We start from the raw sequence: 20,371 nt of genomic DNA, 5'->3' as shown, positions 1-20,371 counted from the left end.
AGAGAAGGCCTGTCTCGAAAAACAAACAAAGAGCAAGCAAATGCAGAGTTGCTCTGGGTGAGGGGGAAACATAACTAACTAGGGCTGGGAAGGTACGTCCACAGACTGCGACCACACAGCAGTGTCCCCAGCATACATGTGCACACACCAAACACAGTTCTTTTTTTTTTTTTTGGTTTTTTGAGACAGGGTTTCTCTGTATAGTCCTGGCTATTCTGGAACTCACTAAGTAGAATAGGCTGGCCTCAAACTCGGAAATCCACCTGCCTCTGCCTCCTGAGTGCTGGGATTAAAGGCATGCACCACCATGCCCGGCCAAACACAGTTCTTAGAAAAGAAAAACTAGTTGTACAAAAATACAGTAATGTGATGAGCGAGCAAGCAAGAGAGCTGATATTGACCTTCACACAAGCACACACACTCACGTACAGACACACACAAAAGGAGATGACTAAGTTAAACTCTAAATTCTAAGTCTGGGGTCAACAAACCTCTGTGAAAGGCCAGATGGCCACACACTGTTGGTCACACAGTGGCAGCCGGTCCTCACACGACCACATGCAGCAGGTGAGGGAAGGTACCATCACTGTGCCACAGCCGTGCCCTCACACCGCTGGCTGAGTTGCACATAATTTGCTCATGCCCTGTCATTCTTCCCTGTCCTGTTCACCACTGAGAAACACTCAGCTTGTCCTTGGTCTGAGGACCAAACAGCAGGTGCTGGGGCACACTGGGTTGGTCATCAGGCTCACTGTGGGCCATGCTCCACGTTTATGGCTCTGTCCAAAAGATGCCCATGCCTACAGACTTGTTATATAGATAATTCTTTTTCTTTTTTCCCCCCTTTTGGTTATTTAAGATAAGATCAAGATCATGCTATTTACCCCTAGTCTTAAAACCCTTGATCCCCTGTCTTAGCATACTGCCTCTGGGGTACATACATGTGTGCCACCTCAAACTGAAGCTGACCCCTCCTCCCTTCCCATCTCTTCTCCCCCCCCCCCCCCCCCCCGTGTGCACTTGGGCCATAGTGCATGTGTGGTGTGGCAGCCAGAAGACAGCTTTGTGGTGAGCTCTCTCCTCTCACCTCTAGAGGGTTCAGTTCACCAGGCCTGCGCTGTAAACACCTTTACCTATGGAGCCTTCTGTTGTTGGGTTTTTTTGTTTGTTTGATTTTTCCTGCAACAGGGTTTCTCTGTGTAGTCCTGGCTCTGTAGACCAGGCACTTGAACTCAACTCAAGAGATCTGCCTGTTTCTGCCTCCCTGAAGGGGATGATTAAACACTGGGATTAAAGGTGTGCACCTCCGCCGCCGCCACCACCACCACCACCACCACCACCACCACCACCAGGCTGCGACTCTGTTTCTTACAAGAAAATGAAAAGTGCTGCTAGCTTCCTGACAGCTTGCTCTAATTTGAAACACTTTACAGGACAACTTGTTTGCTTTGTTTTGTTGATACATAGTCTCACTTGTATAGCCCAGGCTTGCAATCTTCTTGCCTTAACCTTCCAGGGCTGAGATTACAGGCATGCTCTACTACATCTGACCCTGGTTAGTATTTTTCTGACAATCCATTTGTTTGTTTGTTTGTTTGTTTGTTTAGTTAGCTCACTATCTGGACTAGGATGGCCCTGAACTCACAGAGATCCAACTGCCCCTGGGATAAAAGGCATGCATCACCATGCCTGACTCCTTTCTGTTTCAAAGGTTCCCAATTCTCCAGTAAATTCATAGCTTGGCTTCCTTTCTTTGAGTCCAGTCTACATCTGCCATCCTGCTGCAAGTCTGCCATACCCCATGAGTTGCTAAAGTCTCATTGTCATGAATGCTTCCCTTAATGCCTAGTGTTATCATCTGCCTACTGGCCATTCTATGGAGGAATGCTCCTTGAAGATGAACTGTTCAGACAGAAGGGACAGTGCACTCTGCCAGAGAGGAGTGTCATTCGCTGTTGCCATAGACCTGCCAACACTATTGTCCAAAACCTCCCGACACAAGCTGACCTCGAGGCTGCCATGTCTTTTTTTTTAAGAACCAAATAATGAATTAATTATACTTTTTGTTTTGTATTTTGGGGTGGAATCTTACTATATAGCCCAGGTTAGCCCTTAACTCATGATGTGGTCACACAGACCTCAGGCTGATGCAGTCTCCCTGCCTCACCCTCTCACATGTGCAGAGAACAAACCCAGCTCAATTAGTTTTTGCACTAAGGATCTTTGTTGTCAGTTTCCCAGTCTCCTTTTTTGCTCAGGGTTCCTTGATTCTTGATTGCTCCCCCAACCCTGACAGGATACAAGTATATGCTTGCGCTCTCTCTCTCTCTCTCTCTCTCTCTCTCTCTCTGTGTGTGTGTGTCTGTGTGTGTGTGTGTGTGTGTGTGCGCACCATGCTCCTTCATAACATCCTCATATTCTTACACACAAGAAAAACCCTCCAGAGTCATTTCTCCCATGCCCTGCCATGTGACTGCAGAGAATAACATGACTTCTGATAGCATGGAGAGACACTATTCGAGAACAGCAGCGTGTCAAGTGAGCTGCATTTATGTGTAAGCAGGAAAGCCTTGCTGTGTGAGCTGTGTGTCTGACAGAACACCCTGGAATAACCCAGTAAGGTTGGAGAGCTGCAAATCACAACAGATACACTATCAGGTCTTAGCATCTGAGAGAAAAGAAAACTGCAGACAAAGAGAAACAAAAATAATCAGCATAATTGCATGAAAACCTTCCAGGCCTTATCAGCACGTATACTGTATTTTCTTTTCCTTTTTTTTTTTTTAAAGATTTGTTTATTTATTATATGTAAGTACATTGTAGTTGTCTTCAGACACACCAGAAGAGGGTGTCAGATCTCATTACTGATGGTTTTGAGTCACCATGTGGTTGCTGGGATTTGAACTCTGGACCTTTGGAAGAGCAGTCGGGTACTCTTACTCACTGAGCCATCTCACCAGTCCGTACACTGTATTTTCAAGGGCATTTGCTTTATCACACTGATGTCCCTTTTTCTAGCAGAAATCAGTCATTATATGCAAAATCAATAACTTACTAAAGAGATGAGAAGACTGACATCTGCTTTAGTACTTTACTAAGTAAGATTAAAAATTTCAAATCCTAGGGGCTAGAGACGTAGCTCCACCTGTAGAGCGCTGTCTAAACCTGAAAAAGGCCATGTTCCATCCCAGCATGTTAACCAAGGGTAGCGCAAACATGTAACCCCAGCCATCAGGATGTGGGGGCCAGAGAATCAAAAAGTCAAAGTCACCTGTGGCTATACTGTGGAGTTTAAGGCTAGCCTGGGCTACACGAAACTTTCTCAAAAACAAATAAGCAAGCAAGCAAGCAAACAAACAAACACTCTTCTTTTTCAAGTTGTACGCCATATGCAGCATGAATCTGGTGACAGTGACTGAGCCCCAAGCGCAGGGGAAGCTGCTCATCTTCCCATACTGCAATGGGCTTGGTGATCAGTCAAGGGATTTCAGAAAAGTTTGAGGGAAAAAGATTTAAAAAAGCCAAGTAATAAAGGAGCAGTTTCCAGGGATAGCAATGCTTGAGCTGAGAATTACTATATAATAAACACAATTCTCTTCGTCAAGTAAGAGAATACACTTTCTAATGATTTTGCATTGCAATTAACGTTTTATGTATGTATATATTTATTTGAGACAGGGTCCCACATGCTGGCCTCAGACTCTTGACCATTCTATCTGTACCTCACAAGTGCTACAATTACAGCCATGTACCGGCACACCTGGTTCATGTGGTACTGGGAACCAAACCCAGTGTTTCCTGGAAAGCACTCTACCAACAGAGCTGTATCGCTAGCCCTCAATAAACCTTTTTTTTTTTTTTTTTTTTTTTTTTGGGGTTTTTTTTGAGACAGGGTTTCTCTGTGTAGCCCTGGCTGTCCTGGCACTCACTTTGTAGACCAGGCTGGCCTCGAACTCAGAAATCCGCCTGCCTCTGCCTCCCGAGTGCTGGGACTAAAGGCGTGCGCCACCACGCCCGGCTTAAACCTTTTTTAAAGCTGGGAGACTCCTGGTTTTTGGTCCACCATGAAAAAAGTTTAGCAGTCAGCTTTAAGTTAGCAAGAGCCAGTGAGACCACTCAGCAGATAATAAAGACTCTTGCCTGGCAAGCCTAAGGGCCTGAGTTCAACCACTGGCTCCCTCCCACAGTCAGTGGACAGAACCAGTTCTGGAAAGATGTCCTCTGTGTGCCACATGCACCCCATGGCTCAGGCAAACCTGTGCTCATGTCACACATGAACACACACACACACAGACAAATAAGAATAAAAAAACAAGTAAAAAGTCTCAATAGACCAAAAAGTCAGTAACTCTTCTTAGGCCTCCTATGGAAGTGAGGTAACAGAACCACCCAAGAGACACAGGAGGGCACAAGAATCACAGCTCAATGCCAGCATCGAGGATAACCTTGGGAAAATAGAGCTGGAATCGACAAACTGCTAGATGTGCTGTGCAGTCTAGGAGTGAAGAACTGGCGCAAATGTGGAGGCTCATATCCTTGGGAGGCTGAGGCAGGATCATGAGTTCAAGGCCGGCCTAAGTTACTGAGGGAGCATCTATCTCATAAAACACTAGGGCTCAGGACAAATGGACTGCACAGCTACCCTACTGAATGGTGAGAGACCTGACATTTTCCTGCTAAGTCAAGGGCAAGGCAAAGATGCCGACACCCCTGCCTTCCATCCATACTCAAAGTCCCAGCTGGGAAGTAAGAGACAAAGTAAGAGGAAGACATATTTGGAATAAAGCAACAAATTGTCTTTTGTTACAGATGACATGATGGTCTAGGACCTGGATGCTAGATAAAAATTCCAAAAGCTGGGCTGGAGAGCTAGCTCAGTGGTTAAGAGCACCGCTCTTCCAGAGGACCTAAGTTCAATTCCCAGCAACCACGTGGTGGCTCACAACCATCTGTAATGGGATCTGATGCCCTCTTCTGGTGTGTCTGAAGACAACCACATTCACATACATAAAATAAATAAATCTTTTTTTTTTTTAAGTCCAAAAGTTGAGCATAGTGGTGCATGCCTTCAATCCCAATACTCAGGAGGCAGAGATAGGCAGAACTGTTGAGTTTAAGGACAGCCTGCTCTACATACCAAGTTCCAGGCCAACCATGGCAACATAGTGAGAACGTGTCACAAAAACAACAACAAAACCACTTTTCATAGTTTTAGTGATAATATCAAGCTTGTAAGACACAAGATTAATACTCAAAATTTCAGTTTTATATCTATTATCAATGAACAATCAGAATTTGACCCTAAAATAGAGGCTGGAAGCTGGGCAGTGGTGGCTCATGTCTTTAATCCCAGTACTTCAGAGAGAGGGGCAGCCAGAACTCTTGAGTTTAAGGCCAGGCTGGCTGTCCTGGAACTCCCCCTGGGCTACACAAAGAAACCCTGTGTCAAGAAGGAGCGTAGGGGCGGAGCACAGGACTAGAGTGATAATTCAGCAGTTAAGAACACTGGCATTTCTTCCAGAGGACCTGGGTTTGATTCCCTGCACCTACATGGCGATTCACAACCAGAAATCATCATCATCCAGTATTATTTATACTAATACCCCAAAAGGGATAATACAAAGCTAATATAATTAAGGAGTATCTACTTCAAGAAAACCACAAAACTCTACTGAAAAATAGCAAAACAAACCCCACAACAACAACAATACCCTAAAACTAAGTAATTTATGGGCAGATACAACTTGATCTACTGATTTAAAACAACCACAATCAAACCCCCAGAAAAATCATCCTATGGATATCAACAAACTGATTCTAAAGTTTATTGAGAAAGGAAAAAAAAATCAAATTAGCCAAATCAATATGGAAGAACAGTCAGAGGACTGACGCCAGAAAACCTTAAACCCTACTAAGAAGGTAGGAGAAGAGGGAAATGGAGTGAAAACAGACAGAGCAGGAAGTGGAGCCATCACATCCTGTGTGGCCTGATCCTGGAAACCAGACTGTGGCAACAAGGAAACGGGAAAGGACAGACTCACAGCAGCACCTTCAGGAAAGCTGGATGAGTGGACTGTGCTCACAGAGCAGCACCAGATACCCACAGAGCAACTCAGAGCCTGTTCTTATGTCCTCCCAGTGAGTTGGTCTAGCTGAGTACACTGTTGCTATCTTCAGACACATCAGAAGAGGGCATTACAGATACCCTCTTACCAGATATCATTACAGATGGTTGTGAGCCACCATGTGGTTGCTGGGAATTGAACTCAGGACCTCTGGAAGAGCAGTTGGTGCTCTTAACCACTGAGCCATCTCTCTAGTCCGACATTCCATCCTTTATAAAAATGAATCAAAAGACCTGAACAGAAACCACCAAAGAGGACACACATGTCAAGGATGTATCTGGAAAGTGTTCAACACTGCGCATTGCAGAGAACTGCAAATTAAGACAGCTGGGCACTGCTATGTGCCTGACAGAGGGCCAAACCTAGGCAGGCAATGGGGTCAATGTGCAATGGCATGTGCAAGCCTGACTGCTTGCATTCCACCCCTGGATCCCACAGCAGAAGAGAACTGATCCCTGGATATTGCCCACTGGCCTCAATGTGTGCACTGTGGTATATGCAGGAATAGACACACATGCACAAATTTAAAAAGAATATAAATAAAAAAGAATGAACTACCCTCCAAACACTGAAAAAGACCAAAAGTGACAAGGACACAGAATCAAAGGAACTCTCGGTCATTGCTGTGGGAATCCGAGATGGTACAGCTCGTGTGGAAGACAACTGTGTATTTAAAATATATATGTTAAGCATACTCTTAACACATGATCCAGCCACTGTGCTCTTTGTTATTTATTCAAAGACATTTATAGCTTTATTTGTAACTGTCACAATTTGGAAGCAATCAAGAAGTCCTTCAGTGAGGTGAAGGAGAAAGCTTGGGACAACTAGACAGCGGAGCATCATTCAGCAATAAAGGAATAAGCCGCTGAGCCACAGTGAGGCATCAAGAGGGGCTGGAGGGACGGCTCAGCGGTGGAGTACTGGATACTCTTTCAGACCCACAAGGCACTGCACAGCTGTCTGGAACACCAGTTCCAGGGGATCCAATGCCCTCTTCTGACATCTGTGGGCACCGCGCATGCATACAGTACACAGAAATAGATGCAGGCAAAATACTCAAGCCCATAAAATAATAAAAATAAATATTAAAAAAGAAAAGGCATGAAGGGAACATAAATGCATCTTGCAGCTGTGATTTCTACTGGAAGATGCTCTGTAGACATGCGAAAGCTCAGGCGCCCACAGTGGCTGGGAGGGAGGGGTGCAAAGAGGGAGGGAGGGAGGGGAAAAACCTGGTAGAGACTATGAAGCTGCTCTGTCTGCTACTGCAGAGGTGGATGCACCCACACGATGTGCTGCGAAGATCAAGAGTGAGCCTCATGTAAACAGTGGATTTGAGGTCCACTCTGCAGCTAATGGACCACTACGGGCTGGCCGTCAGTGGTTGGGGATGTATACAGTGGGATGGGGTACATGGGGGCACTCTACTCTCTGTTCACTTTTCCTGTGAACCTAAATCTGCTCTAAAAAATGAAGTTCATTAAAAAATAATAATAATAAAATAAAAAACAGAAACCAGAAAAGAGAACCTAGGAGCTGGAGAGATGGCTCAGTGGCTAAGAGTGCTTGCTGCCCCTGCAGAGGAGCGGAGTTCAGTTCCCAGCAAGCATGTCAGGCGGGTCACAGCCACCTGTAACGACACTGCCAGGACCAACGACCTCTTCTGGCTTCTGTGTGCACATACACATGTGGCATACACACCAGGGAACGCACATACACGTAAATAAATGTTTAAAAAATAATCACATAAGTCCAAATATCTAAAGATTATATAAATCCCAGATTTTGCCTTTTGTCTACACATACATACACACACACACACTCATACACTTACATATATCTAGTCATGGTGCAAAACTTGAAAGCCAAGAGGATCACCATAAATTAAAGTGACACTGAACAAGACCTATCTCTCAAAAAACAAAAGAACTGAATTGATCTTTCAAATTAAGCATTCTTTCAAAACAAGCCTCTTTCCTGAGAATACTGAACGCCTTAGGACACACTGATGGAAGAGCCAGTCAGGGGGCATGGTGTGGGGGCGTGTTCCTTCCTGGCTTGGCCAGCTGTTGCACTGTTTCTGATTCTGTCAAACAGTATATACATGCTTGGCCCATGTACATTTGCAGGACAAAAAAAAAAAAAAAAAAAAACAAACTCCTTTATGAAATTCAAACTTCCTTCAAGACAACTGAGTAACCATCTCACTGAAGCGCACTCATCCTGGGATTTCTCTGAAGGCCTGCTGTTCTTTAGGCTACACAGGCAGCTTCTCTCTCCTTACGAAGCTCCTCTCCAGGCTTTGGAAGGGCAGGGTCTCTCTTCCTTCACATCCCCTCACGCTGCCTCCATCCTCCCTCCTCCCTCCAGGCCTGACTGTGCTCCCCATGGTCACAAGAGTGTCCCCTAATAAAGCTCCCTTGTAGACGGTAAAAACGAATGAGTAAGTGAAATGTGTTTACCTTCCCTGGTTTCCTCTAAGAACTCTAAGGAAGGAACCAGGATCAAATGAAGACGGATGAAATGCTGGGAGAAGCAGCTCACAACCAACTCCAGGCTCAGTGTGGACCACGGACTGGAACCATGTTTAAGGGGAAACTATTAAAATTAACATACCCAGCTTAATGCTGCCGGCCTCCTAAGTTAAAACACTCTCATAATAAACTAACGCTCCTCAGACTTGTCTTACAGTTTTCACAGTGGTTTTGTTTTTGAGAGTCACGTTCTGCAGCCCAGGAGCCCCTGGAGCTCATTATGTAGCTCAGGATGGCCTTAAACACAGGGCCTTTTGCCTCAGTGCCAACCCCCCAGTGCTAGAGTTGCACACCTGAGTTAGCACATCAGGATTAAAATAAACACTCCCCTGCAGTTTGAAGAACTGAACCTAGCCCTTATGCATGCTAGGCAAGCAATCACCACCTAGCTACACCTCCAGCCCTATTTTAGTATCTCTGAGACCTGGCCTCTGTAAGTTGCCAAGGCAGGCTTTGTCATCCTCCTGAATGGCTCTTGATGGCTGGGACCTGCGATGCTTTCATGGCCCCTCAGACTCCCTGGCTTGTCTTTGCCATCTAGGGCTTCCCCCTCAGCCTGCAGTCAGTCTGTTGAGAGGAAGGTATAGAGACTGGTTCTGTTGCTTCAAGCTACTTCTCAAGCCCCCCAGGGGGAAGGCCATCATGCCTGGCTGCCAGGGGCTGCCCACTGACAACCAGTCACTTCCCTTAGCACCCGCTGTCCTCACATCAGCCTTGTGTCTCCAGTTCCGTGGCCCCACAGCCAATGGTTACACGGACGCATCTTCCCTGCTACCTCTCAGAAGTGGAAACTCTCGGGAGCCTCAGCCTATTCATCTGCCATGCGCCCTCCTCCTGGAGCTGTCAGCCTGCCATAAAAACACCACGGCTGACTGTACTCTCCCGTGTCTGCTCTGAATGACACAGAACAACTCTTTGTCAGGTCCTCCTTCCCAAGCCTTCCCTGGGGAAGTCTTATTTTAACTAGGAATAACCAGACGCTAGTCAATTACAGCTTCTCTGGCTCTGAAAAAGAGCTGTACAAAAGGGAAAATTGCCTTTTACTCCCAAAGCCATCAGAGATTTTTTTTCTTATTACCAAGGCATGGAGAACACACATTACTCCAAGGAGCCAGGGGAACCGATCTCCCTCCTGGAACGGAGCAGCAATCGACAGGCACTCACTACATCCTCAGAGCAATGAGCAACGGCTTTCCCAGTTTTGTTTCCCATGACAGCTGAGGAGCCCGGCTTTCCCCAAGGCTGCCTCCTGAAGACCCTCCTGCTCCCTGCCCCATGAGCTGTTAGTGTGCTTGTTAGTATGTTCGAAAAGCTTGCATTCTTCTGTAGTCAGCACGGTTCACCTTTCTGTTTACTATAGTCAGCTCCTATCTTGTTAGTGCCTTTGTTTTTCTTTCTTAAAATAATAATTTTGATGTCTGTGAGATAGTTCATTCCAAAAAAGCAGTTGCTACCAAGTCTGACTGCCTGACTAGATCCTGGGGACCTTTTCGGTGGGAGAGAGAAACCAAAGATGTCCCTGGGCCTCCACATGCTTGCGCCCATGCAATTTAAAATGCAAAATAAGCCAGGAGTGATGGTGCATGCCTATAATCCCAGGACTTGGGAGACAGAGGAAGACAGATCTCCATGACTTCAAGGCCAGCCTGGTCTACATAGTGAGTTCCAAGCCAACCAAGGCTACATAATAAGACCCTGTCTTAAAAAACAAAAATTAAAATAAGAAAAATTTCATCATTGAAATATAAAAACAATCAATCTGTTTTCTGAATATTTTCTTTCATTTCAAGGGTTTCAGAGAACATGGCTTCTCATGTTGTAGTTAGCAGGACAAATCCATACGGTGGCAGACTACAGTTATGTCGGGTGGATTTACGCTGGGCTGGAATGGCAGTTACACCCACAATGCCTTCATTTTTAGAGAGATTTATTCCCTTGGTTGAAACACAGGTGAAAGGTTCTATCTCCTGAAACTAACGATTAAGAAGTAAACTAAGGGGAACGAGAGAGATTAGAGGGTGCCCTGCCTAGGGATACAAGGGCACACATTCCTCTTCCACACATCTGCCCATGATTTTACACTGTAACTGCCTGATAATGTGCCCCCTTAGAGGCAGGAAGACTAACCGCTGCCTCGCCTTCAGAGCAGGAAGCGATCTCTTGTCCAGTTGATGTACTCAGAACGGGACTCTAATTGTCAAGATTTTGTTGCTGGAGCTTGGATCCAGCGTCCACCTTACATGGTGTACTGGCTGGTTTTGTGTCAACTTGACACAGTTGGAGTTATCACAGAGAAAGGAGCCTCCCTTGAGGCAATGCCTCCATGAGATCCAGCTGTAAGGCATTTTCTCAATTAGTGATGGGGGGATGGGTATTGTGGGTGATGCCATCCCTGGACTAATAGTCTTGGGTTCTATAACAAAGCAAACCAAGCAAACCAGGGGAAGCAAGCCAGTAAGTAACATCCCTCCATGGCCTCTGCATCAGCTCCTGCTTCCTGACCTGCTTGAGTTCCAGTCCTGACTTCCTTTAGTGATGAGCAGCAATGGGGGCATGTAAGCTGAATAAACCCTTTCCTCCCCAACTTGCTTCTTGGTCCTGATGTTTGTGCAGGAATAGAAACCCTGACTAAGACACATGGACACCTGTTCTACCACTGTGTTATGCCCCACACCCAAATGTCTGCCCCCACTTATGAGTTTTAATCAGGTATTACTCTGGTTCTGACAGACATGACCTCAGATATCTCATGATTTCCACCTAAATACCGACTACCCTTGCACAAAGCAGCAGGGAAATGCTAAAGCCCAAAGTTCTGAGTATTCTTGTAGATTCCAGTCTGCCCTGATAACTAAAATTGCTTTCCTGCAAGTCTAACCACAGTGGGCCCTGTGTTAGAGATTCATGGTCTCCAAACTCTCACTGGGCCTAGCTCAAAGCCCACTTGGGCATGAGGAAGGGTACTGTGGCTTGTCAACACTAGAGGGAGCTACACTCACATCACCACAGGGTAGTTCAGGTCAGGAAACTTCAAGGGATCTTTCTCCCCAAACTGATAGTCCTGCCTATAGCCAGGAGTGTTCAGGACAAGCATTCTACCACAGGTGTGAACCCTCACCCGTGACTGCTAGCTTTTCATCTATGATAGCTTGTAGGCAGGTGGCAGGTTGATGATGAATTCCACTGTAATTAACACTTCCATTCTTCTGTAGGATTCAATGCTTCTCTTCCTCTATTGCCTTTGTCTGGGAATTTTCTGTTCATAGCTTTTGTTTGTTTCTTTGGTTTTCGGGACAGGGTCTTATGTATCTCAGGCCAACCTCAGTCTCGCTATATGGGTGTGGAGGACTCTGACTTCCTCATGCTTCTTCTCCTCCATTTCCTAAATGAGGGATTTCAGGCTTAGCCCCACTGTGTCAGGCAGACTTGGGTTTTGTTGTTATTATACTTGGTTATGTTTGGTTTTGTTGTATCTTTCTTTTTCTTTTTCTTTTTTTTAAAGAACAATGGGAAAAAGAAATCTTTAGGAATGTCTTAAAACCAACTTGGTTCTCATGGAATTCAAATGAAGCTCAAACAGCCTGTGGTACAAGTCAGGGAAAGGAGCTTTCTGTGAAGAACCTTTAGGATGAAAGCAGGGAAGGGAGGGGTAAAGGCCAGAGCATCTAAGATGCAGTGGCTCTGACCACTGTTACACACTGTGATGGCTAGTCTTGACTACACCCAGAGTCAACTAAAACCAAAGCAGCTGGGCACACCTGTGAGAGCAGGAGATACCTGTGAGGACTGGAGACACCTGTGAGGGCTGGAGACACCTGTGAGGGCTGGGCACACCTGTGAGGGCTGGGCACACCTGTGAGGGCTGGGCACACCTGTGAGGGCTGGGCACACCTGTGAGGGCTGGGCACACTTGTGAGGGCTGGGCACACCTGTGAGGGCTGGGCACACTTGTGAGTTTTTTTCCTTGCCTGGGTCATCTGAATCCAGATCATTTGATGTGGTAAAACCCACCCTAAATCTGGGCCATGCCTTCTTGTTAGGCTATATATAAAGGACACAGACGAAGGAAGCTTTTGCTCTTTGCCTGCTTGCCCTCACTCTTGTCAGCAAATTCACTAGTATCAGAACCGACTTCTCTGGGATTCTAGTATGTACTGAAGACCAGCTGAGATGGACTTTCCATCCAGAGATAGATATATACAAGATAAACATGTAAATATCAATTCTGTCACTCCAGAGAGCTCTGACTAATAGACATTCACACCTCTCTACCTCTAGAAAACATTCATGGCCTTGAAACTGTGTGACCTAAACCATCAGCAAATATGAGACTCATCAACGGCCTGTCTGTTTCTCTGCCCAGAGGAGCCACAGCATGTCATCTGGCTGCAGCTGTAACAGAGGCAGTATGCAGAAGAGAGAATGCAGGGCAGAAGAACTTGCATTTTCCTGTCTCAAAGTTGACTGTGATTCAGAACAGTGAGGTCTCAGCAGTCAAGACACTGACTACCTTCTTTTAGGACACAGGCTGCTCCTGAGTAAAAATAGACTAGAAGTAACCTTGGAGAGCAACTCTGTGGGTGAAGAGAAAAATGTACTAGATCAAAACAAATTTTTCACTTTAAAAATGCAAGCTCAAACCTCTAGAGTATAAAGTGAAACGCACTGGGTTCAAACCAAGTCTCAAAGTAGCTGGGAAATGTTAGTCTTTCTTAAGTCACAGACTGCAAACACTCTTGAGGTGCGAAGAGGATGGATGGACAGCCAGATGGATCTAGGGATCTCCCCCTTCACCCTCTCTCTGACACTACAATGCTTTGCATCCTTTCAGGAGAAGCAGAAGGAAGCACGGTAGTGTGAAAAGGCAACACCTTACTTCCTCCTCATTTGGGGCATGTGCCAAAAGACCTCCATGCCACTCGACATCATACTGACCTTTAAAATGTTCCGGCCATCAAAAGACTCTCTCTCCTTGAAGATATATTTGCCATCTGCTGTGTAGAGATTGTACCTGCCTTCCGCTGTAAATAACACAGAGACAGTGTGAGAGGAAGCTGAGCAGGCTATATGTACCTGCCCTGTTGGTCCCCAGGCCTCCTAGCAAACTTCTCACCTCCTGCTTTAGGAAGCAACATAGGACGGAGGAGGAACAGCTGAGAGCCAGGAGATGGGGCTCCCATGTGGCAGTGCCAACTGCCCGTGTGTCTTCATTCCTTCAGAGCTCTCGGGCACTAACTGTACACACTGGGTAACTGACAGCTCTCCCACGGATCTCTTTCCCACTAAGTGACCTCCAGGGCTTTACAACCCCCAAATAAGTGGCATGTGATTTTAATTGTGTTAAAACACATAATATAAGCTTACATATAAACTATTCAAAGTTGCTGGTGTCCAGGCTGTGGGTTAACCTAAGGATTCCTTCCACATTGGCTTGGGGGTGGGGGAGTGCCACCATGAAAGCTATCCCTACATTCTACACGGGAAGACAGCAAGTCTATGACCTTGGCCTAAACAAAACTGTGCTCTAGCTGACTGAGTTAATTTAGGTTGCATTTCCCAAAAGATGTCCTTAAAGGACAGCCAGAAGACTATCAAAGGGATGGGGACAGGGAGGGGAAAGTGACATAGCTTTTCATGTCCTTTTCAAGTAAAAATTCAATACAGAGAAGAGAACAGGGAAGAGAAAATTCAAAGGCCCTGAAGGATTATTTAACTCTCAGAATGCTGTCAGACTGCAACTCTTTCCTGCCTTCTGGCAGACCTATGCGCATTCCTCTTTCTACGTCTCCAGTCCATCTTCTACTACACAGGTCTGCAGAGTCCCAGGTCTAACAACTGCATGAGCACATCCCAGTTTAGCTATGTGTGTGGGATCTCCTGACCTAGCTCAGAATGGAAAGTGTTCTAAACAAGACCCCTCAGCTTAAAATCAGTTCTGAAAGCCAGCCGAGGTAGCACAGTCCTATAAAGCCAGCTGAGGTAGCACGGTCCTATAAAGCCAGCACTAGGTATGTGGAAGATCAAGGGCTCAAGGTCATGTCCCTTCTGCAGAGCAAACTGAAGGCCAGCCTGAATTACATGAGATTCTGTCTCAAAAGCACAAGCAATACAAATGAAACAGCTTCCCTGCTAAGAAAAAAAGAACAGGAGCAGTCTGGAAAGCAAATCAATAGCAAAGAGACTGTTAAAAAGTAGACGGTGTGGGGAGGGAGACGCTCAGTCAGGAAAGTGCTGGCCTTGCAGTATGAGGGCCTCACTAAGCTTAATCCCCAGAACCCATGGGGAAAAGGCTGGCATGGTGGCACACTTAAGACTTTTAGCCCAAGGGAGGCAGAGATAGGAGGGTCTTGGTCTCACTGGACAGCCAGTCCACCCTACTCAGTGAATTACAGGCAAGTGACGGGACCCTGTGGATGGTATCAAAGGAAGGGGGCAAGGTGCAGGGAGACACAGGCTCTGCACTGTGTAGGTTAAATTTACCTGGGCATCTTAAATCCTTCTTTGGGAAGAGATGCTCAATGGCTGAAAGTAGGGCCTCATGCATACTAAACAAGCACTTTACCCAACACTGTACCCCAACCCATATCTCATATTTCTGTATGCAAAATCTAACAGCCCCATGTGTGACAGGACTAACTGCACGCTAGGCATGTCCCTGCCATGTGTACTGGGTTCCTCAGAGCAAAGGCTTATCAGGGACTCCTGGCCACTGCTCATGCAAAGCGCTAGCAAGTCTCAGAGGTCTTGCTGATCACGGCCCTGCTGCAGCTCTTTGGGGACTTACCATTGGGGTCTTTCCTGAGCAGTGTGTTCATGACCGTGGCGTGCAGTTTCACACTGGTCCACTCTTTCACGATGAGTCCCAGGGACTGAAAGCGCTCCAGCACTCGATCAACCAGCTCCTGCAGCCTGGAGTTTGAAGCACAGAAGTTTTAATAAATCCTGAACCCTGACCACTAATTCAACATGAATGGACTGTGTGCTCTGAGCCAGTCATTCAAAGCCTTGCACAGGAGTGGCAAGAGCCACAGCCCCCACCAGAGCTCCCTGTCTGATTAAGAACAAGTCACTTCCGGTTATGGAGGCACAAGTCTGAGGTCCCACCACCCAGGAGACAGAGGAAGGGAGTCATAACTTTGCTGTTTTGTTTGTTTGTTTGTGAGTCTGTCCTCACTATGCAGCACTGGCTAGCCTAGAACTCACTCTGCAGACCAGGCTGGCCTCAGACTCACAGAGATCAGCCTGTCTTTGCTTCCCAAGTATTGAGATGAAGGATGTGAGCCACCAAGCCTGGCAGGTTCATAAGCTTGAAGCAAACATGAGACGCACAGAGTTCCAGGGCAGCGCGGGTCACAAAATAAGACCCTGGGGAGAGGGCCGGGAGAGGGAAAGAGATGTCACTGCAGTGCACTATTGGTTTTATGACAGTAGTTGACTGTGTGGAGACATAGATTTAAGCATGTTCTTGAAGGATTAATAAAGATTCACAGACAAACCAGAAAAGTATGGACACTTCAAGTTATTAAAAAGCAGTTCCTGCAAGACCCCAAGGCGTGCAGGGTCACAGAGACAGTCTGCTGGTTACTGGAGCCCTGTGACAGAGTAAGAAAGGCTGGATGTGAAGCAGTGGCCAGACCCCAGAGTCAAGCTCTTACAGGGACTGCTGGGACCCAATGTCCATCTATGCGTTTTGACTCAGGCAAGGAGAAAGTGTTCCCAAAGAGGAGAGCAGAAAAGAAAGAGGCAGTGCACAGGATCAGTGGGGCAGCCGCTTCCATAGAGAAAGAACAGCAGACAATGCACTGGCCACCGCACGGAGCAAAGCACGCTGAGCTACCTTCACAGCATATGGTTATCCTAATTACCAACGAAGGCACTAAGCAGAGGCAAGTTATAGAACTTGAACAAGGTCATGTAACTTCTAAGTGGCAAATCCAAACTCTCTCTCTCTCTCTCTCTCTCTCTCTCTCTCTCNCACACACACACACACACACACACACACACACACACACTATCCTTCAGGGGCTGAGGTGTTGCTCAGTGGTAGAATGTGTGATTAGTATGTATAAGGCCTCAGAGTCAATCCCAGCGCTGAAACAATTTTCCTATTAATTTAAAAATGTCTTTCTTTTCTTATCTTGTGTGTGTGTGTGTGTATAAGTCAGAGAGAGAGAGGAGGAAGGAGGGGAGAGCGAGAGAGAACCAGAGAGCACACACACAGAAGAGAGCAAGCCAAGTTGGGCCCACCAGTGTGGAGGAGTGGTCAGATGACAACTTGTGGGAGTCAGATCTCTCTCTCTACCATGAATGTCTGGGGACTGAACTCCCAAGTTGTCAGCCTTGGCCGCAAGCACCTTTATCCGCTGAGCCATCTTGCCAGTACTTTTTTCATAGTTTTTTTTCAGTTAGTGTGCAAAATAATGGGTTTCATGGTGACATTTTCGTGTGTATGTACATATCTTTGACTTTATCATAGTCACCTTCCTGCTAACCTCCTATATCCCTCTCCCCACAAGTCCATTTTAATTAAAGGTGAGTTTTAAGAACTCAGCGCAGGCCAGTCTGCCTTCAGAGTCCAAGTCTTTGGGTCCCCACCATGAATGAGGAAATGGTGGCACTTCCTACATTTGCTGACACTCTGGGGCATGATCAGGAACTTGGAAGGTTCCCTGAGAAAAGCGGTATGCATAGTGGAGGAGACGGGGAAGAAAAGTTCCTGAAGTCTCGGGTTGGTGACCAGGCAGTGTAGCAGCTGAAGCTGTGAAGACTCCTCTGTTCACTGATGTCAGGGGCAGGGCTAACACTGTGCCATTCTAATTGTGTAGCATAGGACATCAGGTGTGAAGGACACTTCAGGCACGTGTGTCCAAGAACAGGCAGCAATACAAGTCTGGAGCACAATGGAGGCGAATGATAGGAATGTGGCGGTCAGCTCAGCTTCCTTCAGCTAGGTACAGCAACACACATACTTGGAAGATAGAGGCAGGAAGTCAAGGTCCTCCTCAGCCACATACTGAGTTTAGAACCAGCCTGGGCTATTCAATAAACCAGAAAGAGTAATGAAAACACAGGACAGGTGCAGCACGGAAGGAGGATTAACAGCAAGGCAGGCGAGAGACAGCTGTGAGCAGCCTCCTGGGATGCATCCCTAGGAAAGGACAGAGAAGGAACCAGAAGACAGAGCGGCAGGAAGGAGAGCCAGAGGGCACAACCACCTTGGGCAGCAATGGGGACACCTGTAGCAAAGCGGTTTCATGTCCACACCAGAGTCAGAAGTCTTGGGACCAAGGACGGGGAGGAATAAGACAGGGGTTCGGGAATGGGGAAGGGCACACCAGGAGAGGAAGAAATGACAGCCTTTGGCAGGTCACAAGAAGCAGAGCAAGCACTGCTGAACTTTTTAGCCAGGAACTGAGGAATAAAAAAACATGTCACCCAAGCAGACAAAAATGTTGCAGGATTCATTCACTAATACAGAGATGGGGCAGGGAAGGTGTGCCTCCATAATTGTCCCCTTAAATTGCTTCTTGTTTATAAAAGCAACAAGTTCTTTAAGACAATGAGAAAGGTCAGAAGAGCATAAGAAGGGAAACAGCCCCTTAAGCAACCCAGCGCTTATCTGGGGACAGTGAGGTGACATCAGCGAAAACTGTCAGCATCTCAGAGCATCCTTACACACTGACAGTGAGCATCTCAGCCTACCACATCAGAAAAACTGCAGAAAAGACTCAGCTTAGGTAGAGAGCACTGGGATCTATCCTGGTACCATAAATAAATAAATAAATAAATAAATAAATAAAAGCAACCTCGACACGGTGGCCTATGCCTTTCCTCCCAGCATTCAGGAGGTGCAAGCAACTGGACAGAAGTTCAAGGTCATCCTTGGTTGCATAGAAAGTTCAGAGTCAGCCTGGGCTATATGAGACCCTGTCTGAAAACGAACTGCAGAAAAGTATAATAAAATTCTATTTCTTTAAAGTAATACATATAAACAATGACTCTTGGTGACTTTTACTCTAGGAAGGAAAACTGGGAAATTAGAGGTAGCAGGTTAATTTTTATTTATTCACTAAAATAAATAAATAAATAAATAAAAAGCTTATCTGTGAAGGGACAGGGCAGTTTATAAACAGTGATAATATAAAATCTAACCTCAAAATAGCAAGGACCAGCCTCAGCTTGGAGAGAGGTTCTTAGGAAGGGGTGTTTGGGAGCAGTGACAGAAAGGAATCAAAGTCAAAAGATGGGGTGTGAGATGACAGCCTTGTAGTCTGTTCAAGATGGCTCCCCAGACAGCTCTCAGTAGATAACTCTTGGCTCTGTAGTCTGTTCAATGTAGCTTTCTGCTTGAGACAGCTCTCTGCTTGACACAGCTCTCTCTTTTGCTAGGAAAAATTCTAAAAGCTCCTGGATAGCTCCTGGGTTTTCCAATCAAAATCAGCACAGCTGCTAGAAAAAAATCCTAAAAGAGTTGTGTTTGCTCTCCAGATATCTCCAGACAGCTCAGCTCTTATAAATCAAAATCCAGTCTTTTATTTACATATCAATTCAGTCATTTACTCCAGGCTCCCTTTTGATTATCCCATGAATAAACATTCATTAGCCCCTTGATTCTTAGAAGACAGCATGAACTTTTTTTCTTAAAACAAAACAAAACAAAACAAAAAACCATGGCACCAGGTGGTGGTGGCGGCGCATGTCTTTAATCCCAGCACTTGGGAGGCAGAGGCAGGCAGATTTCTGAGTTCAAGGCCAGTCTGATCTACAGAGTGAGTTCCAGGACTGCCAGGGCTATACAGAGAAACCCTGTCTTGAAAAACCAAAACCAAACCAAACCAAACCAACAACAACAACAACAAAAAAAACCATGGCAAATGAATCCAGAGATCTGCCTCCCAGGCTGACTTGAACTCAGGAATCTACCTGCCTTTGTATCTTTCTGACAAGCCAGCTCATAGTGCAGCTATCTCTGTTCTTTTAGATCTATGAAGCTCCTTACATAATTCATATTGCATCTTTATATTTTGCATAATTGAGAAATTATATATTTTTGAACTCATGTTTTCAGAGTTTTTTCCTACAGCCTTAAGGGCTGACCTGAAGGTCATAGCAGTTTGCCATTTTGTTAAGGACATATACACCCTCGCCTCCTGGACTTGTGCTGTCTCTGATTATCATGGAGTCATTACCCTTGGCAGAGAGGACTTCCCCCCAAAGAAGGACCATAAAGAAAAATATACAAACAAGCCCACACCTAGCAAACATGCCCTGCTGGCTCTGTTCAAGGGGTGTAAAACCACAGCACACGGTCCCTTCCTAATGGCTAATGGCTATGTAGAACTCGGCACCAAAACATACAAATACAACTCTCCCATTTGCCAATTCTCAGCAACTAAACTATATCTACTTTGCTGTTTCACTTTTATGTTTCAATTCTGTTTGTTTATTTAACTGTGAACATGGGCAGGCACAGATGTGGAAATCAGAGGATAACCTGTCAACTTGGTTCTCTCCTTCCACCACGTGGGGTCTAGGGATTTAACTTGGGTTTGGGCTTTTTGAGGGTCTCCTGCAGTTTAGACTCTGAACTCACACTGTAGCTAAGAATGACCTTAGCCGGGCGTGGTGGCGCACGCCTTTAATCCCAGCACTCGGGAGGCAGAGGCAGGCGGATTTCTGAGTTCGAGGCCAGCCTGGTCTACAAAGTGA

At 46.0% G+C, this 20,371-nt stretch overlaps 1 protein-coding gene across 3 annotated transcripts in view; it reads right to left on the bottom strand.

Moving 5' to 3' along the window:
• Ascc1 (activating signal cointegrator 1 complex subunit 1) overlaps positions 1-20,371 on the bottom strand; it is a 93,571-nt gene that overhangs the window by 21,543 nt on the left and 51,657 nt on the right. For all 3 annotated transcript variants that reach the window (XM_021174518.2, XM_021174519.2, XM_029482653.1), the window contains exons 8-9: positions 15,447-15,571; positions 13,598-13,683 (exon numbers count right to left, since the gene is read on the bottom strand). In XM_021174518.2, the coding sequence (XP_021030177.1) occupies positions 13,598-13,683; positions 15,447-15,571 (211 nt within the window). The remainder of the gene's footprint in view (positions 1-13,597; positions 13,684-15,446; positions 15,572-20,371) is intronic.

This window comes from Mus caroli, chromosome 10 (genome assembly GCF_900094665.2).
Source record: "Mus caroli chromosome 10, CAROLI_EIJ_v1.1, whole genome shotgun sequence".
Lineage (NCBI taxonomy): Eukaryota > Metazoa > Chordata > Mammalia > Rodentia > Muridae > Mus > Mus caroli.
Note: the sequence above shows the minus strand (reverse complement) of the source record. Positions and strands in the feature narration are given on the sequence as shown.